At 46.7% G+C, this 24,862-nt stretch overlaps 1 protein-coding gene across 2 annotated transcripts in view; it reads left to right on the top strand.

Annotated features, from left to right (window-relative positions):
• Positions 1–12,668, top strand: part of NEXMIF (neurite extension and migration factor) — a 176,016-nt gene extending 163,348 nt beyond the window's left edge. For both annotated transcript variants that reach the window (XM_036401991.2, XM_054516338.1), the window contains exon 4: positions 649–12,668. In XM_036401991.2, coding sequence (XP_036257884.1) covers positions 649–4,940 — 4,292 coding nt within the window. In that variant the 3' untranslated portion in view covers positions 4,941–12,668. The remainder of the gene's footprint in view (positions 1–648) is intronic.
• Positions 12,669–24,862: the final 12,194 nt, after the last annotated feature.

Here is a 24,862-nt window from a genome sequence, read left to right as displayed (position 1 = left end):
GAAGAATGGCAAACCCCACAATAATTCTAACAATAATTGCTTTAAACCCTGTGTTATCTTCTGCCTTCCCTTGGCGTGGACAGTGACAAAAAGACCGCTGGGTTTTTTAAATCAGCCATCACTCCCTGACTCTGGAGCAGTAAAGCAGCTCAGGTGTGTGCAAGCTCAGACCCCGCAGGGGGGGGTGCTTTGTTTCTTTAAGAATCTCACTTTCCTGTTAATTTTTTCAAAGTTAATGAGAACATTTTTATTAGGCTTGTTTTGTTTTTTTAATAACATTGCGAGGTTTGAGAGGCAGTTTCCAGGTAACCGTATGGATATGAGGGGGGGAAGAGCGGATGCGTTGCGTGTTTTAAATGTACTCTTGTACCTCTTCCAGCTGGCTGCAGGGAGCAGCCTGTTTACCTCTGCCTTCCACACACACCACCACGTTCACTGGATCCAGGATTGCTGGGAAGGGCTTCCCAAAGGAGCACTTGGGAAAAGTCACTGGGAGAAGGGGAGCGGGGTGGCGAGCCTGAAACCTTTAAGGGTGGTAACCTTTGTAACCCTCTCTCTTTTTCTGCCTCCAAGGGCAGTTTGGTTGTGGCTGAATAGGGGATAGTTGGTAACCCCTGTGTGTTTCTCTCCCTCTGCTCCATCCCGCAGAGTCGCACGCCCTGGACGCCGATGAGAGGCCCTGCAGCGCGGCCGAGGCAGTGGCGCCGTTCCCGGCGCTGAGCGCGGCTCCCAGGGAGGGCCCCGCGTGCCACCGCGTCCCCACGGCCAAGAAGCCGTGCCTGCTGAGCCCCCCGTCACCCCTGCGCCTCACCGATGTCCCCGAGCACGCCTCGGACGACTCCTCGGCCCACGCCATCTCCCTGACGTCCTGCGTGACCAAGGGCATGAGCTCGTGGTCGCTGCCGGGCGACTGCGAGAAGGCTCCTTTCAGCATGATGGAGCCCGGGGGGATGTCGGCGCTGACGGGAGACTGCCTGATGCAGCCGAGCCGGACCTGCCTGGGCTGCTTCATTGAATCCAAGGACGGCATCGATGCGGAGCCGGGAATAAGCTTGAAAGTGGGGGATATAAATAGGGATTATGACACCTGTTCGGTCTCTGATATAGGGATTCACTGCATGAGCACAGGAGAAACCATGAGATATGGGGATCAACTGCTTTCAGACCAGCTTTTAAGCTTCCCTATGCATAAATCGAGGGCAGCGGACAAAAGAGATGCAGAGAAATCTGACAGTGATTCAGAGGACCCCACTCAGAAAAATTATTATGAGGGATTACTATTAGACAAATGCAATGGTGAGGAACCTTTACTAACAAATCCCAACCAGGAATGGGGCTATTTTGAATCTTTCATTAGTGAAAGTAAAATTGAGCTGCTTGACCTCTGCTCCAAAAATGAGCTTTCTGTAAATCTGTTTTCTGAGGAAGACGTGGACAATTACATGTTCGATGATGACGATTCCACCTTGGGAAGTGATGTCTGCTCCCTAAAGATTAGATACGAATCTTTCCAGGACAATGTGCGGGAGAAGACCACCACGCTACAAGAGGACGCCCAGTTCAACTTCTTCCCCAGCGTGTTCAGCAACTGCACCAAAAGGGACAGCAGGAGCACCCTGAAAAGGGGGCCCAGCGGTGCCACCGACCCTTCTCAATTCAAATCCGAGGAAGGCATCATCTGGGGGGAGGAGGAGGAGGACGGCGAGGAAGAGGACGGCGAGGAGGAGGAGAAAGCTGCCTTAAATAAATCTTGCAACAGCACAGAGATGGTGCAGTACGTGGGCTCCAAGAGGAGCCACTTCTTGGACTCGGTGAATTCCACAGAGGACTCTGGGGAGTTCAGCGACGACAGCACCTGCACGGAGTCCTCCTACGACGTGCTGCGGGACATCAAGGACTGCAGCCGGTACCTGGCCCGGGACCACTCCGGCTCCTTCATCCAGCAGAACTACGGGCTGCGGGCCAAGAGGAAAGTGCGATACAGCGACGACTACCTGTACGATGTGGACTCCATCGAGAACGAGAAGATCCTGGACAAGAAGGAGTGGCTCCCAGACGGGCCCAAGGAGGAGGACGACGACGAGTGGTGCCCCAAGAAACGGCGAAAAGTCTCTCGCAAGGAGCCCCCCGTGATCATCAAGTACATCATCATTAACAGGTTTAAAGGGGAGAAGCATATGCTGGTGAAGCTCAGCAAAGTGGATGCCAACGAGACAACTGTTACTCTGAACGAGGAGCTGCTCAGCAAATACAAGAAGCTGGCCCCACTGAAGGGCTTCTGGCAGGAGAGGCAGCAGAGCCGGCTGGATTTGCTCAGATCGTCTCTCTACCACAAGCAGAATTTCTATCTTAACGGCTCAGATGCTTCGTTCCTCCCTCACCCACGGAAGCGAAAATGCAAGCTAGCAAACAGGCACCGGATTCAAAGAATTAAAGCCATCGAGCAATCAGTGAACAAGCTGGGCTCTTGCTCCTCTGATCACAAGCAGCCTTGCAGCAGTAAGGAGGACGTGGGCCTGAAAGGGCTGCCGGCATTAGCCATCGCCACCCCCAGCTGTGCCAACGGATTGCACGTCCACGACATCGCGGGCATCGCCGTGAAATGCAAACCGCAGGAGCGGGAGCACAAGGGGACGGAGCGGAAAGTGCTCCGCAGAATCAAATTCAAAAGTGAGGCCAGGTTGAAGTGCAAGAAGATTAAAGCTGCCACCAGTACGGCAGAGGACTCCCCAGCACTGGAAAACCAGGACTCCGCAGCGCGTCTGAAGGACGAAAACAGTCCCTGTGCTTCAGACAACTCCCATCTCCCAGAGTGCCACGAGGATAAGGTTGCTAAAAATTCTCCTTTCCTACCATCCACCTCCTCTTCAGACAAGCCTCTGCCATCTGCTAATATCACCACCAATGTACCCCTGATCCCCGGAGGGTATCTGCAGACGTTGTTAGATGCTTCGGATCTGTCGAGCAACACGGGTATCCCGTACTTCGCCCAGCACCCCTCCGAGCAGCAGCAGCAGCAGCAGCAGCAGCAGCACCCGCTCCCCAGCATCGTCCCGCCGGAAAAGCCCTTCCCGTCCCTGCAGCCGGCGCAGAGCTGCGTGCTCTCCCCGCCCTCCGAGTCGGAGCTGCAGCAGTCGCCCGGCCACTTGGAGATGGAGCAGGGCGGCTTCGGCAGCATGTGGCCGGCCAGCAAGGGCAGCGAGCGCCAGGACTTCCCCGGGGACGTGCCGGAGGCGGCCGGAATGCCGAGCGAGTTCGCGCCGGGCACGGACGGCCTCCCCGCCTCTGGATACACTCAAGTCAATCTGAATAGCGGCAAATTGCTATACCAAAAAAATTACATGCCGGATAGCCAACAAGTGCAGTCTGATGATTCTTATCAGTCATGTCATTTCAATAATGGAGAGGGGCGCTTTCATTTCCAACGAGGTACACTCAGTACGGATGATGGCAGGCTCATTAGTTTTGATTCAGTGGGTTCATTGTCAGTTAGTTCTAGCAATTACAGTTCTTTAAGTTTAAAGTCTTGTGAAAAGGACGGCGAGGATGATATTAATGATGATTTCTTGGCCCACTGCAGTCCCAAGCTAGTGATCCAGCAGAGCATAGATGAAATCACCCCTTTGAAGGAGTCCACGGACCTTTTAGACATTTCCAACTTCACGCCTGATAGGTTCCGCCAGTCGTCGCTTTCGGAGATGTCCCCCCCAGACACTCCCAACCTGTCCCCACAGATAGCTGGCTCTGATGCCAAGCCTCTGGGCACCCTGAAGGGCTTTCAGGAGAGCCCCCAGGCCTCCCTCAACAGTTCCGAGAAGGTCAAGTGGAACTGTGGGGTCCTGCAGACCGAGGATCAGGCAGATAATGGGTTTGCTTTAAATAATCACCAGTTCCAGTTCCATATGTTCAACGATGAAGATTCTGTCAGCCTTCTCGAAAAGAGTCCATGCTTGTCAACATTTAATGAGCCATCTGGTCAAATTAGCACCAATAGCAAAGTGTCAAAATCGAAGAGGAAAAGTTCATCCAGCAAGAATGTGGGTACAAACCAAAGCTCTTCCCAGAAAGCCACCCGGAAAAAATCACCCAAAACCAACAAAGGAACCGATAAGCCGCAAGGGAAAAACTCCAGGCAGGCACCCAAATCCACCAGGAAAGGGAAAAATGCAGCAGGAGTCAATGGTGAGAAGGCTCCAGCTGTTGGTGGCAGGGTGGTCACTCAGCTGGGCACCGTGGCCACGGCCACCAAGGGCGTGGCCGAGGGCACTCAGCACTGCGGCCCGGCAGGGGTGAAGCTGGGCAAGCACAACGGGCTCTCTGGAGAGTGGGCACTGGGAAAAGAGGGGGGCACGGGCTGGTCAGAAGCCAGCCTGGGCAATGCCACCAGCCTCCTGGACGACGACCAGAGGGAGTTTGAGGAACCCTCCAACATCCTGTCCAACATCGCGTCGGGAATGGCCGATGTGCAGAGGTTTATGATGGCCTCCATTGAGCCCTTGTGGGGGCCCGTCGGCCACAACAGCGTTCCAGACATATTCCGGTCACCGGAGTCCAACAGCCTGAAACTGAAAACTCTTAAAATTTTGGCAGGGACATCCCAAGAGTCGAAGAAGAAGGCGAACGGTGGCTCGCCGGGGGCGGCGAAGAACCACAAGTCGAACAACAAGGGCTCAAGCAAAAACAGCAAAGCTGTGACCTGCGACCCCGGTCGCCCCAACTGCTCCACCGGGTTCACCACAGACATTCACGCTCCCTTTTTTGATAAAAACTATAGTAACCTGAGCACTTTAGGCAATAATGGACCTACCCATAAAAAACTCTACCGTCATAAATCCAGTTCGAAATCACTGAGGGATGAGAACTGTAAAATCAAGCGGACGGACCGCGAACAGCCCCACAAGGACCCACCCGTGACAGCTGCTTTTGAGAAACTGAGGTAATGCTGCACCAAACTGGCTGGAATGCCCCTAACCTCCCTCCCACCTGCTAGGCCTGCTGTTCCTCAGTTTTTCCTTCCTGAAAGCAAAAGTTTGCATGAGAAAAAAAAAAAAAAAAAAAAAAAAGACATTCCCCTTTTACAGTTTTGGTTGGTTTTGGTTTTGGGGTTGGTTTCTTTTTTTGTTTGTTTGGTTTTTTTAATTATTATTTTTAAATGCATGAAAATACTTATGACTTGCAAGCTACCTAAAAGAATGACCAATTTTCTGGCTTGGCTGGGGTTAAAAAAACTAACAAGGCTACTCTTTTCTGCTGTTTGGCTTCTTCAGTTTTTAATTACTTATTTATTGGGGGAAAAACAAAAACAAAAACTAAAAAAAAATAAAAAAAAAAGATTACACGCTCTTTTTAATGATTTTGACAAGGAAAGACTTTTTTTTTTTTTTTGGAACATTTTGTAAAAAATAAACCACAAAAAAAAAAAAAAGAGGTTCTGCATCCAAAAGCCAAGATCTCAAAACCTAAAGGCTCTTTACTTTGCAAATGAGAACTCGTTCCTAATTGAGCTTCACGTGTGGCAATTTTTGAGTGCTTTCTGGCCCCCTCTGCTGTTGTGTCTCCTAACCTGCATCATCTAAAGCTGCATCTTCTCTACCCGCCCGCCTTTAGCGCGTTCGCTCCGTCGTGGTGACTCCGGACGAGCTAACTAAGATGGCATCAAATGTTTGATTTTTTCCTGCAGGGAATCAGACTCCATTCTTCTTAAAGCAGAAACAGCATTTTTGGGTTTTCCTGTATTTGAAGAAGAGACTCCCTTTTCTAGAAAGACGGTTGATGTTTGGTTCTTTTCTTACCATTTTTTTTTTCCCGGTTGTTTTTTCTTTTTTTTCCCCCATCGGTTCCTTTTCGAAATCTGCCTTGTGGTCTGTTGAAATGTAAGTGCTGAAATGAAGAGTTTGAAATTGTGGGAATTTTATTATTTGAAAGCAAACCTAATCTGGTATTCTCTGTGAAAGACTGTTTTAAAAGTCATACTGTTGTACAGTAGTTTATGCACTATTACCCACAACAACAAAAAATTGTGCCAAACTATGAACAAGTGACTGTATTGTATATATTTTTACTTCTCTATCAACATTGGGTTGTGAGTGTTTTCTGCAGCTATGCCTTTTGGTTTTACTAGAAACATTCCAGTTGTTAAGTACTAACCACCCCCCTTCGAAAGCACCTGTAACTCACGATGACAAACGATATTGTTCACTGATACAACTTACCAAAAGTTTTATGGACATGACTAGAAGTGTGCCAAATTTACTTACCTCATTTCATGGATTCACCCTGTGGTTTAAAGCTCATAAAGGGAAGAAAAAAAAAAAAAAGGAAACAAAAAGGGGGGAAAAAAAAAAAGAAAAAAAGGAACTTTGAAACCGATGCTGGGAAATGGTAACGTCCTCTCTTTGAAACCACGAGCAGAAAAACTTAATAGTGAAATGTTGAGTTTCATTATAGGAGAGAGTTGCAATGGTGGAGGAGTTCAGAAAACCACTGACGGTAAGTTTGCCAGGAACTCAAGTGTCTGCATCTAGAGACTACAGAACAGCTGCTTTTCAAGTGTCTGTTTTCTTAAAGCAAAACCTGTAGCTGAAGATCATTTGAAATGCAAAGTTACATTGCTAATTCTTTGTATCTCAGTTTTATATATTTTATAAGAACCTGGGATAAATTCTGAAATAGGTATAAAAACAGAACTAATACATTTCATACATTGAGTGCTATTCACTTTTCCTTTGAATAGTTTCTTAAACATTTTCGATGCAGAGCCTGTCAGAAGCGCTCTCCCATCATGGCTTTGGTGTTTCCTCCATGTCTAACCTTGCGATGCTAATATAGTTTGAACTTTCAAAAGCAGAGTCATTCATTTAAAATACAACTCTGAACCTTTTCTTTGATTCAGTTCATGAAACAAATACAACCAATGGAGCTATTTGTGATCTCACCAATCAGGGCCGGATCATGACTGGACTTTATTAAGACAGCGTTAAGTACTGAATGCTAAATGTATCCTCAAAAGGCCTTATTTGTAACCCTCCTCACCACACCCTCGCCCTCCACGAGAATAAGGAACCCAACAAAGATCTGTTTTCCTTGTGCAACTGAGAGCCTGTGCGTTTTGCTGCTGATTTCTCATGAAAAGCCTTGATATGCAAGAGCCCTGGGAGCGATTGGGAGCAGAGGGATGTGAGGCTTGGACACCTTATGCAGTAGCAGGCGGTGAGGAAGAGGAGCCTTTCTAGCAGTGGACAGATCACATTGCTGATACAGCCACAGGCGTAGATGTGGTGTCACACAGAGAGCAGGACTGGGCTCAGGTTTCCTCCCAAGTCAGTTTTTTTCCACCCATGCACCAGGCAAAGCAGCAGAATTGGTTTAAGTTAATTTAGCAGAAAAGCAGAGTGATCACTTAAAATCAAAGTGGAAATGCAGAGTGTTAGTTTAGAATCATGTTTTCAACTCTTACAGATCATGGGGTGCAGCTCAGCTCAGCTCTGCGATCCCAGAGAGAACAGCTTAGTAGTTGCATTGTGTTTTATTTAACAGATGAAAGGACAAACTCTGGAAAAAAAATTAGTAATTAAAAAAACATCCTGTAAGTTCATTTTTTCCCAGAATAAATGCTGGCGTTGCCTGGAGTGGGTTGCTCTGGATGAGAGTGGTCCCTGGTGCCCCATGGCATGCAGAGTCCCACCCCAGCTCTGCCTCCAGGAGGGAGATCCAGAAGATGCTCAGGATTTCCTCTGGAGACAAGAGCTGTGGTAGGCCTCCATCCCTGGGCTCTGGGCTGGCCTGCAGCCACCACACTCTCCCTGCTTCCCCAGCAGCTCTTTTTTCTATTCACAGGCTCATCAAATACTACAAGCTCCACCCAATGCTGTGGTGTTGGCATATCCCAGTTTTTGATCATTCCCCCCACGTGCTGCAGGAGTGGGTCTGGCAGCTCCCTTCCTTAGGATGTTCTGGCTGCTGCTCTTACAGAGACAGGCCAGGCCCAGGGCTGGGATGTGGCACAGACCTTCTTTCTGACCCAGAACCATCAGTTGAAAGCACATTTCACCTGGCCTGCACTGTGCTCCTTATGGTTAATGTTATGAATATGGGACTCAGAATAAAACCCCTTGTTCTGGATGGGATAGCAATACTTCCTGCATGTGAGGAATGTGCAATAGGGCATGAAGATCAGGCATGAAACATATCAACTGTTTTATCCATGAATACCCAGCTGGGTGTTGCAGAACAGTGTTAATCACAATTCCAGCTGCCTTGTTGCTCTCCTTCAGTCCTTCTGCCGTTTCAGTTGCTGACAACTTTGGTGGTCATCCCATGTCCTCCAAAAATCTCTGCTGGGGAGCTGTTAAAGAGCCTGGGTCCCTCATGCTGTGGCACTGGCCCTTCCCTGTGTCTGAAAAGGTCATCGCTCTGCTGCCTGACCCCAACATTTAGACATTGCCTTGAGCCAAGCATTTGCCCTCCTCCTTTTTGATCTTTACAGAGTATTTGGGTGGGAAGGAACCTTTGAAGGCCATCTAGTCCAACTCCCCTGCAAAAAGCAGGGACATCTTCTACTAGACCAGGTTGCTCAGAGCCCTGTCTGACCTGACCTTGAATGTTTCCAGGGAGGGGACAGCCACCACCTCTCTGGGCAACCTGAGCCAGCGTTTCGCCACCCTCATAAAAAATTTCTTTCTCAAGTCCTTGTTGGCAGGGCTGCTCTAAATCCCTTCATTCTCAGCCTGTGGATCCCAGGGATTGCCCATTCCAGGTGCAGCACATCACATTTGGCCTCGTTGAACCTTCTGAGGTTCCCCTGGGCCCACTTCCCTGTCCCTGTGGATGTCAGTCTGTCCCTCAGGTGTGTTAAGCTCCCCACTCTGTTTGGTGTCATCTGCAAACCTGCTGAGGGGGCTCAATCCCAGTGTCTACATCATTGGTGAAGCTATTCCACGTTGCTGGTCCCAGGACAGGCCCCTGAGGGACAGCACTCAGCACTGATTCCTCCTGGACAGTGAGCTGTTGACCACTGTCTTCTGGATGGGACTGTCCCACCAGCTCCTCATCTGCAGAACGCTCCATCCTTCAAATCCATCTCTCTTCAGTTTAGAAGGGTGTTGTGGGGGACTGTGTGAAAGGCTTTACAGAAGTCTGGACAAATGGCACCTGGAGCCCTTCTCTTGTCCATGGATGCAGTCACTCCATCCTAGAAGGCCACTGGGCTGGCCAGGCAGGATTGCCCTTGGTGAAGCTGTGCTGGCTGTCCTGAGTCACCTCCCTGTCCCCCATGAGCCCCAGCAGAGTTTCTAGGAGGGTCTGGTCCTGGTGTTCCCAGGCACAGAGGGGAGGCTGGCAGGGCAGTGGTTCAATGGTTTCATTTTCCAGTCATCCAAGACTTCACCTGACTGCCAGGACTTTTCAGGTACTGTGGAGGGTGGCTTGGCAACTTCATCAGCCAATTCCCTCTGGCCTCTGGGATGCATCTCATCAAGTTCCATAGTCTTAGGTATATTCAGGTTCCTCAGATGGTCACAAACTCGATATTTTCTTATAGTGGGAGGGACTTTGCTCCTCCAATCCCTGTCCTATGGTTCCCCCACTCATGGGAGATGGAAAGAGAGGTTTCCTCAGCCTTCTCATCCATTGTTACCAGTCTGCCAATTGTGTCACACCTGCTTTGACCCTTCTTTTTCATGCTGACACACTTGTAGAGGCCCTTGTTATTCTTCATGTCTCTTGCCACCTGCAGCTCCATCTGTACCTTGCCTTCCTCACCCTGTCCCTGAACAACCTGACAGTATCCCAGTCCTCTTCCCAGGATATCTGTCCCTGCTCCTGCTGCCTGTGCATCTCCTCCTGCCCTTCAGCCTGACCAGCAGGTCCCAATGTAGCCAGGCCAATCTCTTGCCTTCCTTGCCTGATTTCTTACACCTGGGGATTGAGAGCTCTTGCTTTCTATGAAGAGCATCCTGAAAGATCTGCCAGCTCTGTTGTGCTCCCTTGTCCCCAAGGGCAGTTTCCCAGGGGATCCTCCTGATCAACTCCTTGAGGAGCCGGCACTTTACTTTCCTAGGATTCATCTCCACCTGCCTGTCACTACCTCAAGGTTTTCACTTCCCACCTTTGCCTCATCCCTCATCATACAAGCTCTTGTTCTCCAATTGCATTTTTGTTTTTCATGGCAGTGCTCACAGCTGCCACCCCACACCCCTGGGCTCCCTGCCCTGCTTGTGCTGGCTCCCACCTCGGCCCATCCTCTTGCCCAGTCCCAGTGCAGCTTCCATCCTCCTCTTGCATCTTCTCATTGGGCTCTGGGAGCTCATCTTGCTCTTGGGAGCAATGGATCCAAGCCACACAAAAGATGTTTATTCTGCAGCATCCCTTAAAATGTCTTTTCTGCTTCATCTCTTTTCACTCCTGCTCCGGGGCAGGATGGGAGGACAATGCCAGCAGTGCTGCTGAGCTGTGGTGTCACCGTGGTCTGGGTGACTTAGAATTGGCACTGGTGTTACAAAGCAGGGACTGAGTACTTCCAAAGGTTGTAAAATCCACCTGAGAGGAGAATTCCCCAAGGCAGGGTGGTACTCACTACTCTGCCATAGGAGCATGGGTCTCCCATGGCACAGGAATAGGAGAGATGTCCTGCAGAAAGGAATCCTGCAGCAGGAGCCAACCCAGCCCACGGCCATCAATTGCATTTAGAGGTTTTGTAAATAGAAAAATATCATTGATGGGGATTCAATAAAAACCTTTTGGTTTTTATTACAAAATACATCTTACCAGGTTTACATCTTGCTTTCCTTTTTTTTTTTTTTTTTTTTTAGCATAGGAGGATGGATGTTTTTAAAAAACATCATCAATTGTGAACCAGAGGTAGCCAGGCATTTTGGGAGGAGGAGGAGGAGGAGGAGGAGAGCAGGGGCAGCCATAGGACTGTCCTTGCCATGCTGTGCTGTCCTGCTGAGGCTGGGTCAGCTCAGAGAGGAGAAGCCAAGGCTGGCTGGTGATTGCTTGGAGGAACCATTGCTGCACCGTTTGCTCTTTAAAAAATCAGGATTGCTGTTAATTTTTTCAGCATTAAGGGCCATACAAGCCAGGAACCAAAATAAAGATGTTTTAAGCGTTGTCATCCTTTAGCTGCTGGGCCATGCTCTTTCTCTAAGCTCCCAATCTAGCAGAGCACTTAGGTGGGAGCTCACTCCCAAGTGCTTTCCCAGCCAGTGATGTCAAGTCCCAAGAGAAACTCCCCTGAAGTCAGGGTAAGTGGGAGGAGGATCAGGAGTGTGGACTTGGGTTGGTGCAGGATCAGGCCTTTACTTTCTCAGCTCAGTGTGTTGGACTTTGCCTGTGCAGCTCCCAGGGTATCCAGAGGAGGTTGCATGGTTCAAACCACTGACATCTATTGGAGAATGTGCCTCTTTATCTCTTCAGCATGTGAAATAATGCAAAAAAAAAAAAGAAAAAAAAGAAAAAAAAAAAGAAAAAATATATAAAATAAACCAAGTACAATGTCTGTGGTAGAAGCAAGGCTTTTCAAATCTGTTTCTCAGGTAAACAAGTGACACTAATGACAGTGGAGTAACAGCCATCTAAGGGAATTGGGATCTGAAGCAGGAGGATTCCCTCCATCTCGCAGGACGCTTGGGTTGCCAGACACGTTTACTGAGCCTTTAAACACTTGGTGCAAAAGGAAACAAGAAATAAAATTGGTCTTTTCACTACCCTTCACTAGCTAGACAGACAGACAGACAGACGTCCATTTCTAAAGCACAAAGGGAAGACTTAAACCTAGACTAAACCACACACAAACACAGAACCAAGGTACCAGTGAAACTCCTTTTGTCTCTTACTCCCGGTGGGAAGCAGGGTAGAAATCCAAGGAGCTGCTCTGTTCCGCTGCCCCGGCGCCGCCGGGCGCCTCGACTGCTGCCTCCAGAGATGTGAATGTACTGCTCCTTGAGTTCCCTTCCATAGAACTAGAGGCACCTCGTTAGGAAGTTGCTCCTGTTTTATGGTGCTAAAGAAAACTTTTATTCCCCCCCTCGAGCATTTAAGAACTATTAAATGGCCCTTTTTATGAATGTAACATATCCATTTCTGTTCCACATTTTACACTGCAATTTTAACATGTTTGGAAATGATTTGCCTTTTTTCTTTTAGAATAAGCTTTATAAATATTCTGTAGAGTCAATTGAAGTATAATTCTTAAGGATCACTCTAAGACGCCTACAAAATCTTGTATATTTTTAAGTGTGCCAATTTGTAAAATATTTTGTAAGTGTATATTTTTCTTAGAAAAGTGCTGTGAAGTGTTTGTATGTGTGAGGTTTCCCTTTTTTTGCACCTTCGGGTGTTAATAAAAGGATGTATACTTAAGAGTTTCTGGTTTTAAAAACCAAAATACAAAGAAAAAAATTAAACTTTTGTTGGGAATTTTGTAATAAAAAGAAATGTTGTGAAAGAGTGTAGTGATATTGTGTAAAGGAAACTGGAAAATTTGTGAGCGCTTTGCTGTTTTATAGATCCTCTTGTAAATTATTCTTGTAATATTTTGGGTTTTGTTGTTCTTGTTGCAAAGGTTTTAAATATTTGTGACTGACTCTGTATGGTGAAAACGTCATATTGTTAACTTGCTGAGTTTTGTTATATTGTTTATGGAATAAATAAAAAAATTTAAAATCTCATTTTAAGATCATGTATGAAGAAGAAATTAAAACTGCGTTTATTGAATATTAGGAATCGTTTCTTTAACCAAATCTGTCTGGCTGCCCCCTCCCGGGGCACTCCAGGCTCCACCTAATTGGGCTGATGCTCCTTAGTGGGAAGCACATCAGGGAGGGAGGTGGGGAAAAGTGGGGGAAAAGGCTTGGATCACTTCTGCTGTGAAGTGGGGCTGCTTTAACTGAGAAATGGAGACTTCAGCAAGGCAAGGCACAGTTCAGGCTTTGCCTTCCTCGGGAGGGTTTGCCCAAAGGGAGCGGAGCCTCTTCCCAGCCCACTGTCCCTGGGTGGGTCCCTGTCCCAGGACTGTCCCAGCACACTCCAGACTGGCCTTTTCCTGGGGAGGAGCACGTGTGTCTTCAATTTCTTGTGGAAAAGGAATAAAACTTAGGTTGTCTTAAAAACGCCAATTCCTTTTATTAGTCTTGATAGGAGCAATGAAGGAGAAGGGCATGAATTCAGGCTGGGTCATTCCCAGCCCTGGCAGCAGAAAGCAGGACATGAACACTGTGTTCTGCAAGTGGATCCCTTGGCAGGGGGCTGGGAAATAGCCCCCAAAAGCAGAGCTGCTAGCTCTACAAGCTGCCTGTGTTCACAGAGGGGTTTCAGATGAGTAAAATGGGGCCAGGAGGGATTTCAGTGCTCCAGTGGCCGTGTGGATCCTGGTGCAGGAAGCCCAGGGCAGGGCAGGGCTGGAGTGGGGCCATGCTCCAGGGAAGCCCATCAGCAATCCCAGCTTTGAGAAAGGCTGAGCTTCATCTGGCACTAGAAACTCTCCAATAAATAAAACACACAGAGGGCTGGGCCAGGCCCACGGCCACCAAAACCATCAGGGGTGTCCCATGTGGGATCAATCCTGTGACCCATGGGCTGGAAATGTTCCAGCTCCTTAGTGCAAGTCTGGGGGAGAGACATTTCAGCAGCGGGGTTGGGGCATGGTTTTAACTGAAAAAAGGTAAACTCAGACTCAATGTAGGGAAGAAATGTTTTACACAGGGTGGCAGGGCCCTGGCACACATTTGCCCAGAGAAGCTGTGGCTGCCCCATCCCTGGAAGTGTTCAGGGCCAGGTTGGATAGGGCTAGGAACAAACTGGAAGGCTGCTGTTTCTCTGAGCTATTATTGCATATTTTCTCCATAATCAGGGTTATGTTGCTCAAAAACTCATTTTGGGGACCCTGTTCAATCTCGTGTTTTCTCAAGCACTGACACAACCCCACTCTGGCCGGTCCATGTTTGGTGTGAGTGGTACCAAAACACATTTAATCAAACAAGCAGAGCCTTCATCCACCAGAGCCATGCTACAGAAAGGACCTGGTAAATGGGGTTGTGTTTATCCACTGCATTTATATTATATAAAAGCACATATAATTAAAACACTTGATCCATCATCCACATCTGTGTGTGGCCCAGTGGCTTCTCCTTGTGAGTGAAGGCAGAGTCAGATTTTGATTGGGATGTAATTGAATATCACCAGTTCTCTGTCCTGCCAGTGGGAGCTGCTGCCTCTGGGAAGAGTTTGGATGGGGACAAACCTGCCCTGGGTGACACCAGCCTTTCCTCAGTGTCTCTGGGGTTGGTTAGAGGCCTTCACCACATCCCAAAGTAGCAACAGAATTTTGCAGACAATTCCACAGTATAGTTTGGAACAGCTGCAGCACTGGCAGGCTGGAGGCCTCTAGAAGACGTCAGGTAATGACTTAAATTGAGGATGAATTTGTATCTATTCATGCAAGGAAGTCAGTAGGGGGGGAAATGGGAATTTCTTTGTCTGGGGTATTCGTAAGTGCTTCTCTTAAATATATTTCAAACTTAGAAATATATTTAACTTCCTCAAAGTCAACACAGAGCTGAAACCTGCCCAAAATCTCAGCCATGTGGACCCCAGCAGCCATACAAGCTGGGCCTGTCCTTTGTCCAGCACAGTCCAGCTCCTGCACAGCTGATCCACTGGCAACATCCCATCCCAGAGGTTTCTTACCCCTCCCAACATTCCAGGTGTGATGTGTCAGGAGAGGTGCTGTGTGGTTTATGTTGATAAATGCCCACAGGCTCCCCCATCCCCCAGTTTTTATGGAATTACACCTATAGGAGCAGCTTTTGCTTGGCAAATGTACTTTGTGTTGCAGCAAAAGCACTGGTTCAATAAAGCACTTAAACATACACTTTATCTTGAGCATGTTGGAGATTATATCCCTCTTTTGCAAAGCATTTAAGTATGTGCTTAATTTAAGGATTTAATTAAGGATTTTAATTGTAGACTTCAGTATGTGCTTACCTGCTTGGCTGAATGTGGGTGAGATTACTACAAGCTGAAGATTTCGACATAAAGTCAGTGACTAATTCTGTCTGAATGAAGGTGTTACATTATTCTCACACAATGCAGTTAAAATATAAATAGGAAAAAGGCAAGAGGCAGTTAACTCGATTTTTTCAGCTGAAAGCAGCATCCACGACCAAATCTGAGTTGATGAAAATCTAATATTATTAGTTAGAATCTCTAAAGTGACATTACAGATCAATAGAAAGGAGCACCTTAGAAATGAGTCTGCAGCTCATGAGCTTTAATTATGAGAAAGGAAGGATTCAGCCATCCTCTCCCTCTCATCAGTGACAGTGACCTTGGAATGTAAGTGGCCACCAACTAATGGGCTGTGGCATCATTTCTACAGTCATTAAGGGATTTAAGTTGATTTGCTAAGAAAAGAGAGTTTCTGCAATTGCATCACCAGCCTGTCTTTTGGACCATTTCCATAACTTTTGAACTCTGTGACAAATTTCATCTAATTGAGGGGAAAAAAAAAAAAAAAAAAGGATTCCAAAAATATCAAGCTCTGACAAGTTGAATGCAAAACAAGTGTCTGGGTTTTTGTTTCTCCTGTAGCTGTCACTGAAGATCCTTTCCCATCCCAGGACTGGGACAGTGTGCTGGGTTTGGGTGGGATGGAGTTCATTTTCTTGACAGTGCTAAAATGGAATGGTTTTTATCTTTTTGTGTCATACCACAAGGTATCACAACTCCTAACTGGATTTTTCTTTTAAAATTTCTATATTGAGCTATCTTAAAATGCAGAAGGGGAAGTGATTGTTATCCAGAGAGACCAGCCAGCTGACACACCTACAGGGCACCCATCTGAGAGCATTTCCTGCAGATGAGTTGCCCAGGGAGGTAACCCAGGCAGCCAAAATGACAGTGCAGACACTTACTGATCCCTTTAACAAACACAGGTGAGTTTCTGTGGAATTTTACATCTTGTATCTCTTTGTTTTCCATGAGAAGCACAAGAGACATTTCTACTTCTTGCCTATACCTGCACCTCTTTTTTCTTTACCCTCAGATTTCATTTTGAGATCTCAGACTACATGATTATGCAGTATTAGGCTTCCAACCTTTTAATGGCAATAACAATAGGGGTGAGTGGTGATAAAGGCAGCTCCAGACAGCAAATCCACTCACTGAGAGAAAAGTACTTAATGCTCTCAGGAGCAAGAGGTGTTTTACAGCTCAGGTGTGTGGCAGACGTGCCTCAGGAAGGATGGCTGGAAGCTGGGATGTGGATATCCAGGAAAACAGGGAACACAGAGCCATGCTGCCTGTTCAGCCTAGCAGTGACTGTTTGTGTGACCTGAGTTTGCCTCTCAGTAGCAGCTCTTCAGGGAGGTGCCCAGCATCAGGATCTCTTTGCACATCGCACATCTTCTCTCAGAGAGCAGGGGAAAGAGAAACTTATGGCATTTAAAGAGTGGCAATGGGAAAAATGTCCTGAGCAGTGAAGCCAAGGCTGTGGTTGTTGGGGTCTCTTGCTGCTCACAGTGACCCTGAGAAGAGTTAGAAAGTATCTTTTCCCAGCCTGGGCTTGAAGAAGGAGTCAGGGCTCTTCATTTCTTGGTCTCAAGGTTGTTTATTGTTCCTTATCTATAAAATTCTTTCTCCTGCCCTGCTGAGGTCCATCCAGCAGGACAGTTCCAGGCACTCTGCCTGCCCCCAGGGCAGGGTTATGTCTTTATAGTAAAAACTACCTGTACAATGTTTACAATTCCTTTCCAATACCTATCATCTGTGTTAGACAGTGAGCTTCTACTCTAAACCAATCTGTGAGTGCCACCATCACAGCAGGAGATGGAGCAAGAAGAAGGAGAAAGGCTGGACAGGCCCAGTTCCCTCCATCTTGCCCCCTGAACCCCCATTCTAAAAACCCCAAAATCTACTTTTCCACTCTGTGATAACTTCACTATTATTCTTCCTAAACTGTTGTGGCTGGCTGATCTTCATGTAAGGTTGGTGATTTGCTCCATGGGTCACAATCAAACCCACAGGTGTTTTGGGCTCTGTGCCAGGGTCTCTGAGCCTGGACAGCCAGAGGGATGTCCTGGGTTCCCACAATGAAGACCAGGATCCTTTGTGGCTTACACTGGGCAGTGTGCTGTGAGCACAGACACCTCTATGTGCAAAGAGGGCTGGGACTGATGTGCTCCTGTCTCAGCACAGAGAGAAGCAAAGCTCTGCCAGTTCTGAGCTGTAGAAGGTACATGACCTGCAGATGAGTCAATCTAATTTTATCCTGTAGTGAGCACTGGCGCACCTGTATAATGAATAGCACATTATCACATCTTTGCTTGACTATCTCAATATAATATATTAATATAGTCTTCATAGCCTTCGGTTATTGTGTTATTTAATCTTTAATCTAATGTATTTGGAGCAACTGGCTAGTGAGATGCAGACCTCTTTATCCTTCTAAGGACAACAATAGCAGGAATAAATGTTAAACTAAAGGAAGGAATTAAAAAAAAGAAAATAGCAGCTCTATTTGTGCTATGTTGAGATGCATTTCTTGGCAGCCCCAGAGATTCAACAGTCTGGTATTTATCACGACAAAACGCAGAAATGTCTGATGATTACATGAAGGGAAATAAAGAGACTGAGCATAAACTGCAGTCTGAGAGATAAGGGCACATTTTTACAGCAGGCAGCTGCTAAAACAGGGCTAACATGACACCAGCCCCTGCTGCAGCAGAGGAGGGGCCACAGGCCAGGCCAGGGACAGGGGCAGAGCTGCAGCCAGCAATAAACAGTTTCATACTGAGGGGGAGAATTAGGCAGCCTGCTTAATCACATTATTTACCACCAGGAGGATTATTTTTAAGGAATGTATCCATCCTTCATCTCCCATCTGATAGCACTGCAAAACGCTGGCTGTGGAGACTATTTAGGATCTTTCTTGCTGCAATGAACCCCTGGTGTAGTGTTCAGTGAGGGGAACCTGTCCAGCAGTGCCCAGAGGGATTTAGCATCACCCTAAGTCCCTTGAGGACATGGTCTGGATCTGCTTGAGGCACCTGCTCTGCCCTGGCTCTGCTCCAAGGTGGGTCCAGCCTGGCAGGACCCCTCTGTGATGCTTCCAGTCTCTGCTGGGGTTATGACACCAAGATGATGGAAACCAAGAGCTGAAAAGTCACTCTCCTTACTGAATCCAAGAGCTCCATGCAGCTCCTGCTGTGAGTGAGACAGCCACTGCACAGCTCTGGCCAAGGCTGTTTGATGTTAGGGCTGGGATTTGAGAACAGAAAGGTGCAGATCTCTCAATTATTGCCAAGTGTGTGAAGTCTGCAATCCTACAGGGAACGTGCTGAGGTGAAGACTCGTGTTGGTTAAGGACAACAGTGGCTGGGTGGCCAAGCTGGGAGCAATCACCAGTTTAATTTTAGGGCTACAGTTAGGAATTAGGTCATGATTGCAGCACAGAAAAGGAAATGTGCCATTGCCTGAACTGCCCTGGACATCACACAGGCCACATTCTTGGCTAAAGGATGAAGGACAATGCTGGAATTCATTATTCTGTACAGAGGGACAGAAGCTCCTGGGGTTTAGCAGTTGAATCCCAGTGGTGGAAGTCCTCCATTTCCCTGGCATGAGCACAGAGCAAAGTACCACATGATCCCTGTGGTTTGGTTCGTTTCATCCTTTTGCAGCATGGCATATTTGATGCAGGACTCGAGGGAAAGATGAATTGCACTCTAAGAACAATTCAATGAAAACATGGACATGCTGTATGTGATACAGATCTTGTAGTTTTTGTAGGATTAACATCAGGTTGTGCCATGAATGTCTGTGTGGAAAACTCTTCTGATGGATACTTTGCTCATCCTTTCTGCCCCAAATCAAACCACCAGTTTTTTAGGATCAATTACCTCCTCTTGTGGAGATGAGGACATTGCTGAGTTCCCCCAGCAGCCTCCAAGGATGGAGAGCAGATCCTGTCTCTCAACAATGCCAAAGGCATCAGAAGCAATTAAAGAAAAATAAGAGTTGATTTGAAGAATGCAATGATCATTCATCTAGCTGCAGAAAAAAATAGAGTTTTATCATTGAAATATTAGAAAGAGTAGTATTTATACTCTGATAAATATTATGGCACTGCAAATTGTGGGGAATTGTGAAGGAATTTTGAATGAGTTAGAGATGAGACCTCTGAGTTTTTGCTAGAGAATGCAATTTGTTTTTCTTATCTTCTACATAGGTAGGAAGGGTGAGGTCAGCTCACATTTTTAGTGCATGGTTCAAAAGGTCACAAAACCTCTAATTACAAGACCTTTTAAGGATTTATTAACTAATTAAACTGCTAACAAGGATATGTATGTTTTTAACCTAATCCTTAAATATTTTGCCTTATGCGCTCATGCTACAGTGTAAACTTTCTTAGCCAATCATGTTATAACACACAAACCTACAGTACTGTACTCCAAAACTCTCAACTTTTTTTTTACTTAGCTTAACATGACTCTGCTTTAAACTATAAATCCACATTCTCACTTCTAGTACCTAAGTTTGGAAGGTTTTACAAGGTCTCAGATCAAATCCTATGTTTAATTCTAAGCTTTAGCTTACAAGCCCAAAGTTCTGAGAGTTCCCTACACTTCAGATTCCAACAGCAAATTATTTCATTTTAGATCAAGAAAACAATAATGTAGCAAATCAATGCAAGAGGTTAAGGCTGCTCCAAGTGGGCAGGGAGACTTTCTGACTGCAGTCTTGGCCCCAGGGAAGAAGCCAGGTATCTCCCTGGACCCTGTGCCTGCTTTTCCACAGCAATTTTGCCTTCCAGCATATCATGCCCAGCTCCTTCTGTAACCATGCCTGCAGCTCCAGCTCCATGTTCACCCTTCATGGTTCTCATATGTCCTGTCCTGTTGGGGCAGATGAGCTCATTGCAGGGTAAACTTAAATGAGGATGGTGACCTCAAGGTGCAGGAGATAGAAAATCAGAGGTGTGTAACAAAACAAGGTGGTTTTGAGGGAGAAGCTGAAAATTGCCATAGCCTGTAATTGTCTCTGCTTGTGCTTTGGTGGCTGCCTTTGGACAGGCAGTTTTGTCACTCTGCTCAGCTTCTCGCTGCTCTAACAAGGGACAAGGAGCTCCACTGATCTTTGAAAAGCCTTCAGTAAGTGCCATGTTTTTCTTTCATGTTCTGGATGTCCCTGCTACAGCACACATACATCAAACCCTGTACATGAAGGAGTAATTAAATGGCACTGCTAAAGGGATGTCATAGGATGGGCCTGATTACAGCTCACCCAGCTTGTCTTCCCAAGTCCCAGCCTTTTGGACGTGATTCTCCCCCCTTTCTCTGAATTTCCTCCAGCATTAATTTCAGCCAGTCCTGGGATTATTTGAAAAAGGGCCTTGGGGGACTTGTTCAAAGGCACTGCCACCACGGACAACTTTGCTTTTTGAACTGAAGCATTTCACTCCTATCTGTCTGGACATATGAGCTGCTCAGCACTGCTTCATTAGGCAAGTTATTTTTAAATTCCCAGAAAGAGCAAAACATTGAGAGAGGAATTAGCATTTGCCGTTGAAACAGCTGCCAAAGAGAAGAGGCAGAAGGCACTGTGGGTGCCCCCTGCTATCCCTGGGATTAACCAGGCACCAGGACCCAGTCACTGACACACTCAGACTGCACATGAGACATCAGAAATCATGCCCCAGGATAAGGATTGGTAAGTGGCCATCAGAACTCTGTTCTGGATGTAAGTAAGAAAGTGACCATCAACACTGAATAAGAACAAATCTTGGAAATCTCTCTCATCCTCCAGCCCCATTCTGTGTTTCCCCCTTTTTTCTTTCCTGATTTTTTCACTTCAAGGATTTTAACTCCAGTCTGGTTTCTCCACATAAATGAATGAAACAATAAAGCCTGCCCAGAGTCTTTGCTTCCCCTAAACAACAAGACCCAGTGGGCACCCAGCACTTTCCAAATGCCAAGGGACTGCAATAAAGCTGATGCTGCTTGATTGCATTCTCTCTCTGTAATGAGTTTAAGTTTCCCAGTGGCTGATGGTGCTCTTACAGGCCAGAGTTAAAGCAAAAGCTTGGCTATCAAATGTCTGAGGCACGTTTTGGTCGCTGTTCACAAACGCTGATTGCCCCACGGTTGGTGCTGCTGAGGCAGCCACGATTCCCACTGATAATGTTAATAATGCAAAAAAAAAAAAAGTGTTGAATATGGGAAAGGGGAATAGGTTGGGTAAAAATAGCCCTTTGACCTCTCTGGAGCACACAGGCAGCACAGCCAAGGCAGTGTGCAGGTTGTGCTGCCTGGTTCACCCCTCCCTTTGCCCTGCCTGCAGCCACAGGGTTTCTGTATTTATCCAGAACAAATCTAGCAGGAGCTGTTCTCATAACCTGCTCCCAATTCCTGCCTAATGAAGGCCACCAGATTCCTCTGAATTATTGCTTGTTCAAACCAGAGTGTTTCCTTTGGAAAAAAAATGATCTCATTAAATATTTCCAGTGATTCCTCAGTGACAGGCACTCTGCCACAACTGGCAAACTGCATGTGGATTGTTCCAGTGGACACCCTTCCCCAGTCCTAAAAATGCACAGCAACCTGTACTGATGTCCAGCTACCAAACACCCCTCTGCCAGAGAAATCACAGAGAAATCCGTGGAATAAATCTGTGGATTTATCTGCCAGATAAATCAGCAGATAAATCTGTGGAATCACAGCATGGTTTGGGTTGGAAGGGACCTTAAAGATCATCTTATTCCACCCCTGCCAGGGCAGGGACACCTTCAACCACCCCAGGCTGTTTCAAGCCCCATCCAGCCTGGCCCTAAACAATTCCAGTGATGGAGCAGCCACAGCTTCTCAGTCTGTGCCAGGGCCTCACCACCCTTAAGGGTTAAATCTGTCATGTGCCTTCCCAGAGACTGCATTTAAAATGTCACTTCACCTTTTATTTCTTAGTAAACTGTGTTCCTTGGGTGTTTTCTCACCAAGGTGTGTTTTCCAGCCCTCAAGGAAGACTTCCTGGAGCCCACACAGAGGTAATAAAATCCCTCTTGTCTTCCTTGGTGCCTGGCTTTGTGGTTCCTTGGAAGCATTAGCTCCTCTTGGCAGAGCATCTCATTAGGAGCTCATCTTCAGCTGATTATTCCTCTTCTGAGTCACTGCTTTCCATGACTTTGTCACCCACCCCTCAGTCCAGCTGCTGCTCTATTCTTAGGCTAACAACTTTACATCTGGTGGCACGAAAAACATGTTGTTTATTTAAACTCAGCTCATTAAGTGATCCAGATTAGGTTTGCTATTGGCGACCTGCCCCAGCTTCTGTGCAGCTGCAGATCACCAGTAATGATTTGGCATTTTCTCACAGGTCAGCGATCACACGTTAAGTGCTGTGGGGTCAAGACTGGGCAGGAAGGGAGCTCTGCTGTGTTCAGTGCTCTGCTTACAATTACACTTGGAGACCTATCAGTTAGCTTTCAATCCAATTAATGTTTGTCATATTGACACATTGTTCCTCTTTCTCAATCAAAGTACAGTGAAAGACAAGATCTGGTCTCTGGCTGAAGCTCTCTTCTAACAGCTCTATTACTGTAAACTATGACATTAAGGAAAATATCTTAGGTTAACAGGACAAAGCCTACTTTTCATAATGCTACAGTATCTCCTTGAAATGATTTATTTGTTATTTTTTTCTTAGGTATCCTTGATAAGAGAATGTCCAGGACTATCTCCCATTACCCTTTAGGGAGCCAGGTGGCTGGCACAGCTCTCCTGTGCCCCCTTCCCTGGCACTGTTCCCTGGGAGGGGCCAAGTGCCCTCCCCTGTTTCCCTCTTGTGCCCAGAGCCAGGGCCCCACCCCGGCCACGCTCCTGTCAGTGCCCGGTGCTGGGCAAACCTTGGCACCTGTGCTGGCAAAGCAGCTCTGGCCCCACCCTCTGCCCCACCCTCTGTCACCAGGGTGTCCCCAAACCCCACCTGCCCCTCCTGACCTTCCCAGCTCTGTCCTGTGAGAGCTCAGCACAGCTGGGAGCACCAAACCCAGGGCTCGGGAACACCGAGGAGACTCAGTTTGCTGTAAACAGGGGAAAAGGGGAAGAGTTCAGGTGTTTTAATGCTTAGAACTGTCCACCAGCACAGGGGTGGCACTGTCCCTCTGGGGACTGTCCATTTGGAACTGTTCCTTTTGGGACTGTCCATTTGGAACTATCCCTTTGGGACTGTCCCTCTGGGGACTGTCCATTTGGAACTATCCCTTTGGGATAGTTCCTTTTGGGACTGTCCATTTGGAACTATCCCTTTGGGACTGTCCCTCTGGGGACTGTCCATTTGGAACTATCCCTTTGGGACTGTCCCTCTGGGGACTGTCCATTTGGAACTATCCCTTTGGGACTGTCCATTTGGGGACTGTTCTTTGGGACTGTTCCTTTGGGACTGTCCATTTGGGACCATCTCTTGGAGACTGTTCATTTGGGGACTGTCCTTTTGGGACTATTCCTTTGGGACTGTCCATTTGGAATTGTCCATCTGGGGACTGTCCCTTTGGGGACTGTCCATTTGGGACTGTTCCTTTGGGACTGTCCATTTGGGACTCTAATTTTGGGGATTGTCCCTTTGGGGACTGTGCATTTGGGACTGTCTCTTTGGGGACTGTCCTTTCAGGGACCATCCATCTGGGGACTGTGCATTTGGGACTGTCCACCTGAGACTGTCCTTTTCGGGACTGTCCATTTGGGAACTGTTCCTTTGGGACTGTCCATTTGGGACTATCATCAGGGACTGTTCCTTTGGGATTGTCTATTTGGGACTATCCATCAGGGACTGTTCCTTTGGGACTGCCCATTTGGGACTGTCCATCAGGGGCTATTCCTTTGGGGGCTGTTCCTTTGGGACTGTCCATATGGGGACTGTTCCTTCGGGACTGTCCCTGATCAGGCTGTGTCAGGACACAGGTGTCAGAGCAGAGAACTGATCAGGCTGTGTCAGGACACACATTACTCAGCTGCACCAGTGTGAATGCAGAGCAAATCGTTTGGGCATGGCTGCTTTTGGGAGAAAGGCTGAGATTAAGACATGACATAAATTTAATTTTTTAAGTTTTGCCATGAGAAAAGACTCAGTGTTTTTCTCACACTACTGAAAGATGTTTTTTTACTAAGGTTACAATCCTAGAAGCAAATTACTTTATAATTAAATAAAGCTAATGTAACTGTGAAAAATGCATATTTTATGATTGGCTTTTCGCAAATATTCAAATGAATATTATATGTGTTGTGTTAGAAAGTAATGCTGTATTAATTCTCTTAAGTAGTGTGTTAAATATAGTTTTAGGTTATAAAAATGTTAAAATAGAAACTATGCTATGTAGGATACTTTTTTTAAAGAAAGGACTCGCAGCGAGACAGCAGCCACAGGACACCTGAATCTTTCAGAGAAAAAGAATTTATTGCTCCATTATCAGAAGAAATGAACTTCTTCCAGCCTCAAAGGCGCTGTTAGGATTCAGAGGAAAAAGTTGACAATGACCAGACAGAATCCTGTGTTTGAATGGAATTTATGCATCATGAAGTGTATGAATATGCAACAGGCTGTTGTTTTTAAGGGTTAATCCTTTGTTAATGTGGGTCCTTTTTTGAGCTTGTGCTGCCCAGAAAGAGGTACTCAGACCGTCCATAACTCTTTGTCTCTATTGTCTCATATTGTCTTAATTCAAATTGTCCAAATTATTATTACTCTAATTGTATTACTATTTTTATAACCATTTTATTACTATTAAACTTTTAAAATTTTAAAAACAAGTGTTTGGCATTTTTCCACACTAACCAAAAAAAAGTTAATCTGATAAGCATGGTAAGGAGTTCATCAA

The sequence above is a fragment of the Molothrus ater genome, chromosome 14, assembly GCF_012460135.2.
Source record: "Molothrus ater isolate BHLD 08-10-18 breed brown headed cowbird chromosome 14, BPBGC_Mater_1.1, whole genome shotgun sequence".
NCBI lineage: Eukaryota > Metazoa > Chordata > Aves > Passeriformes > Icteridae > Molothrus > Molothrus ater.
The sequence above is the reverse complement of the archived record's forward strand: the minus strand, read 5'-3'. Positions and strand labels throughout refer to the sequence as shown.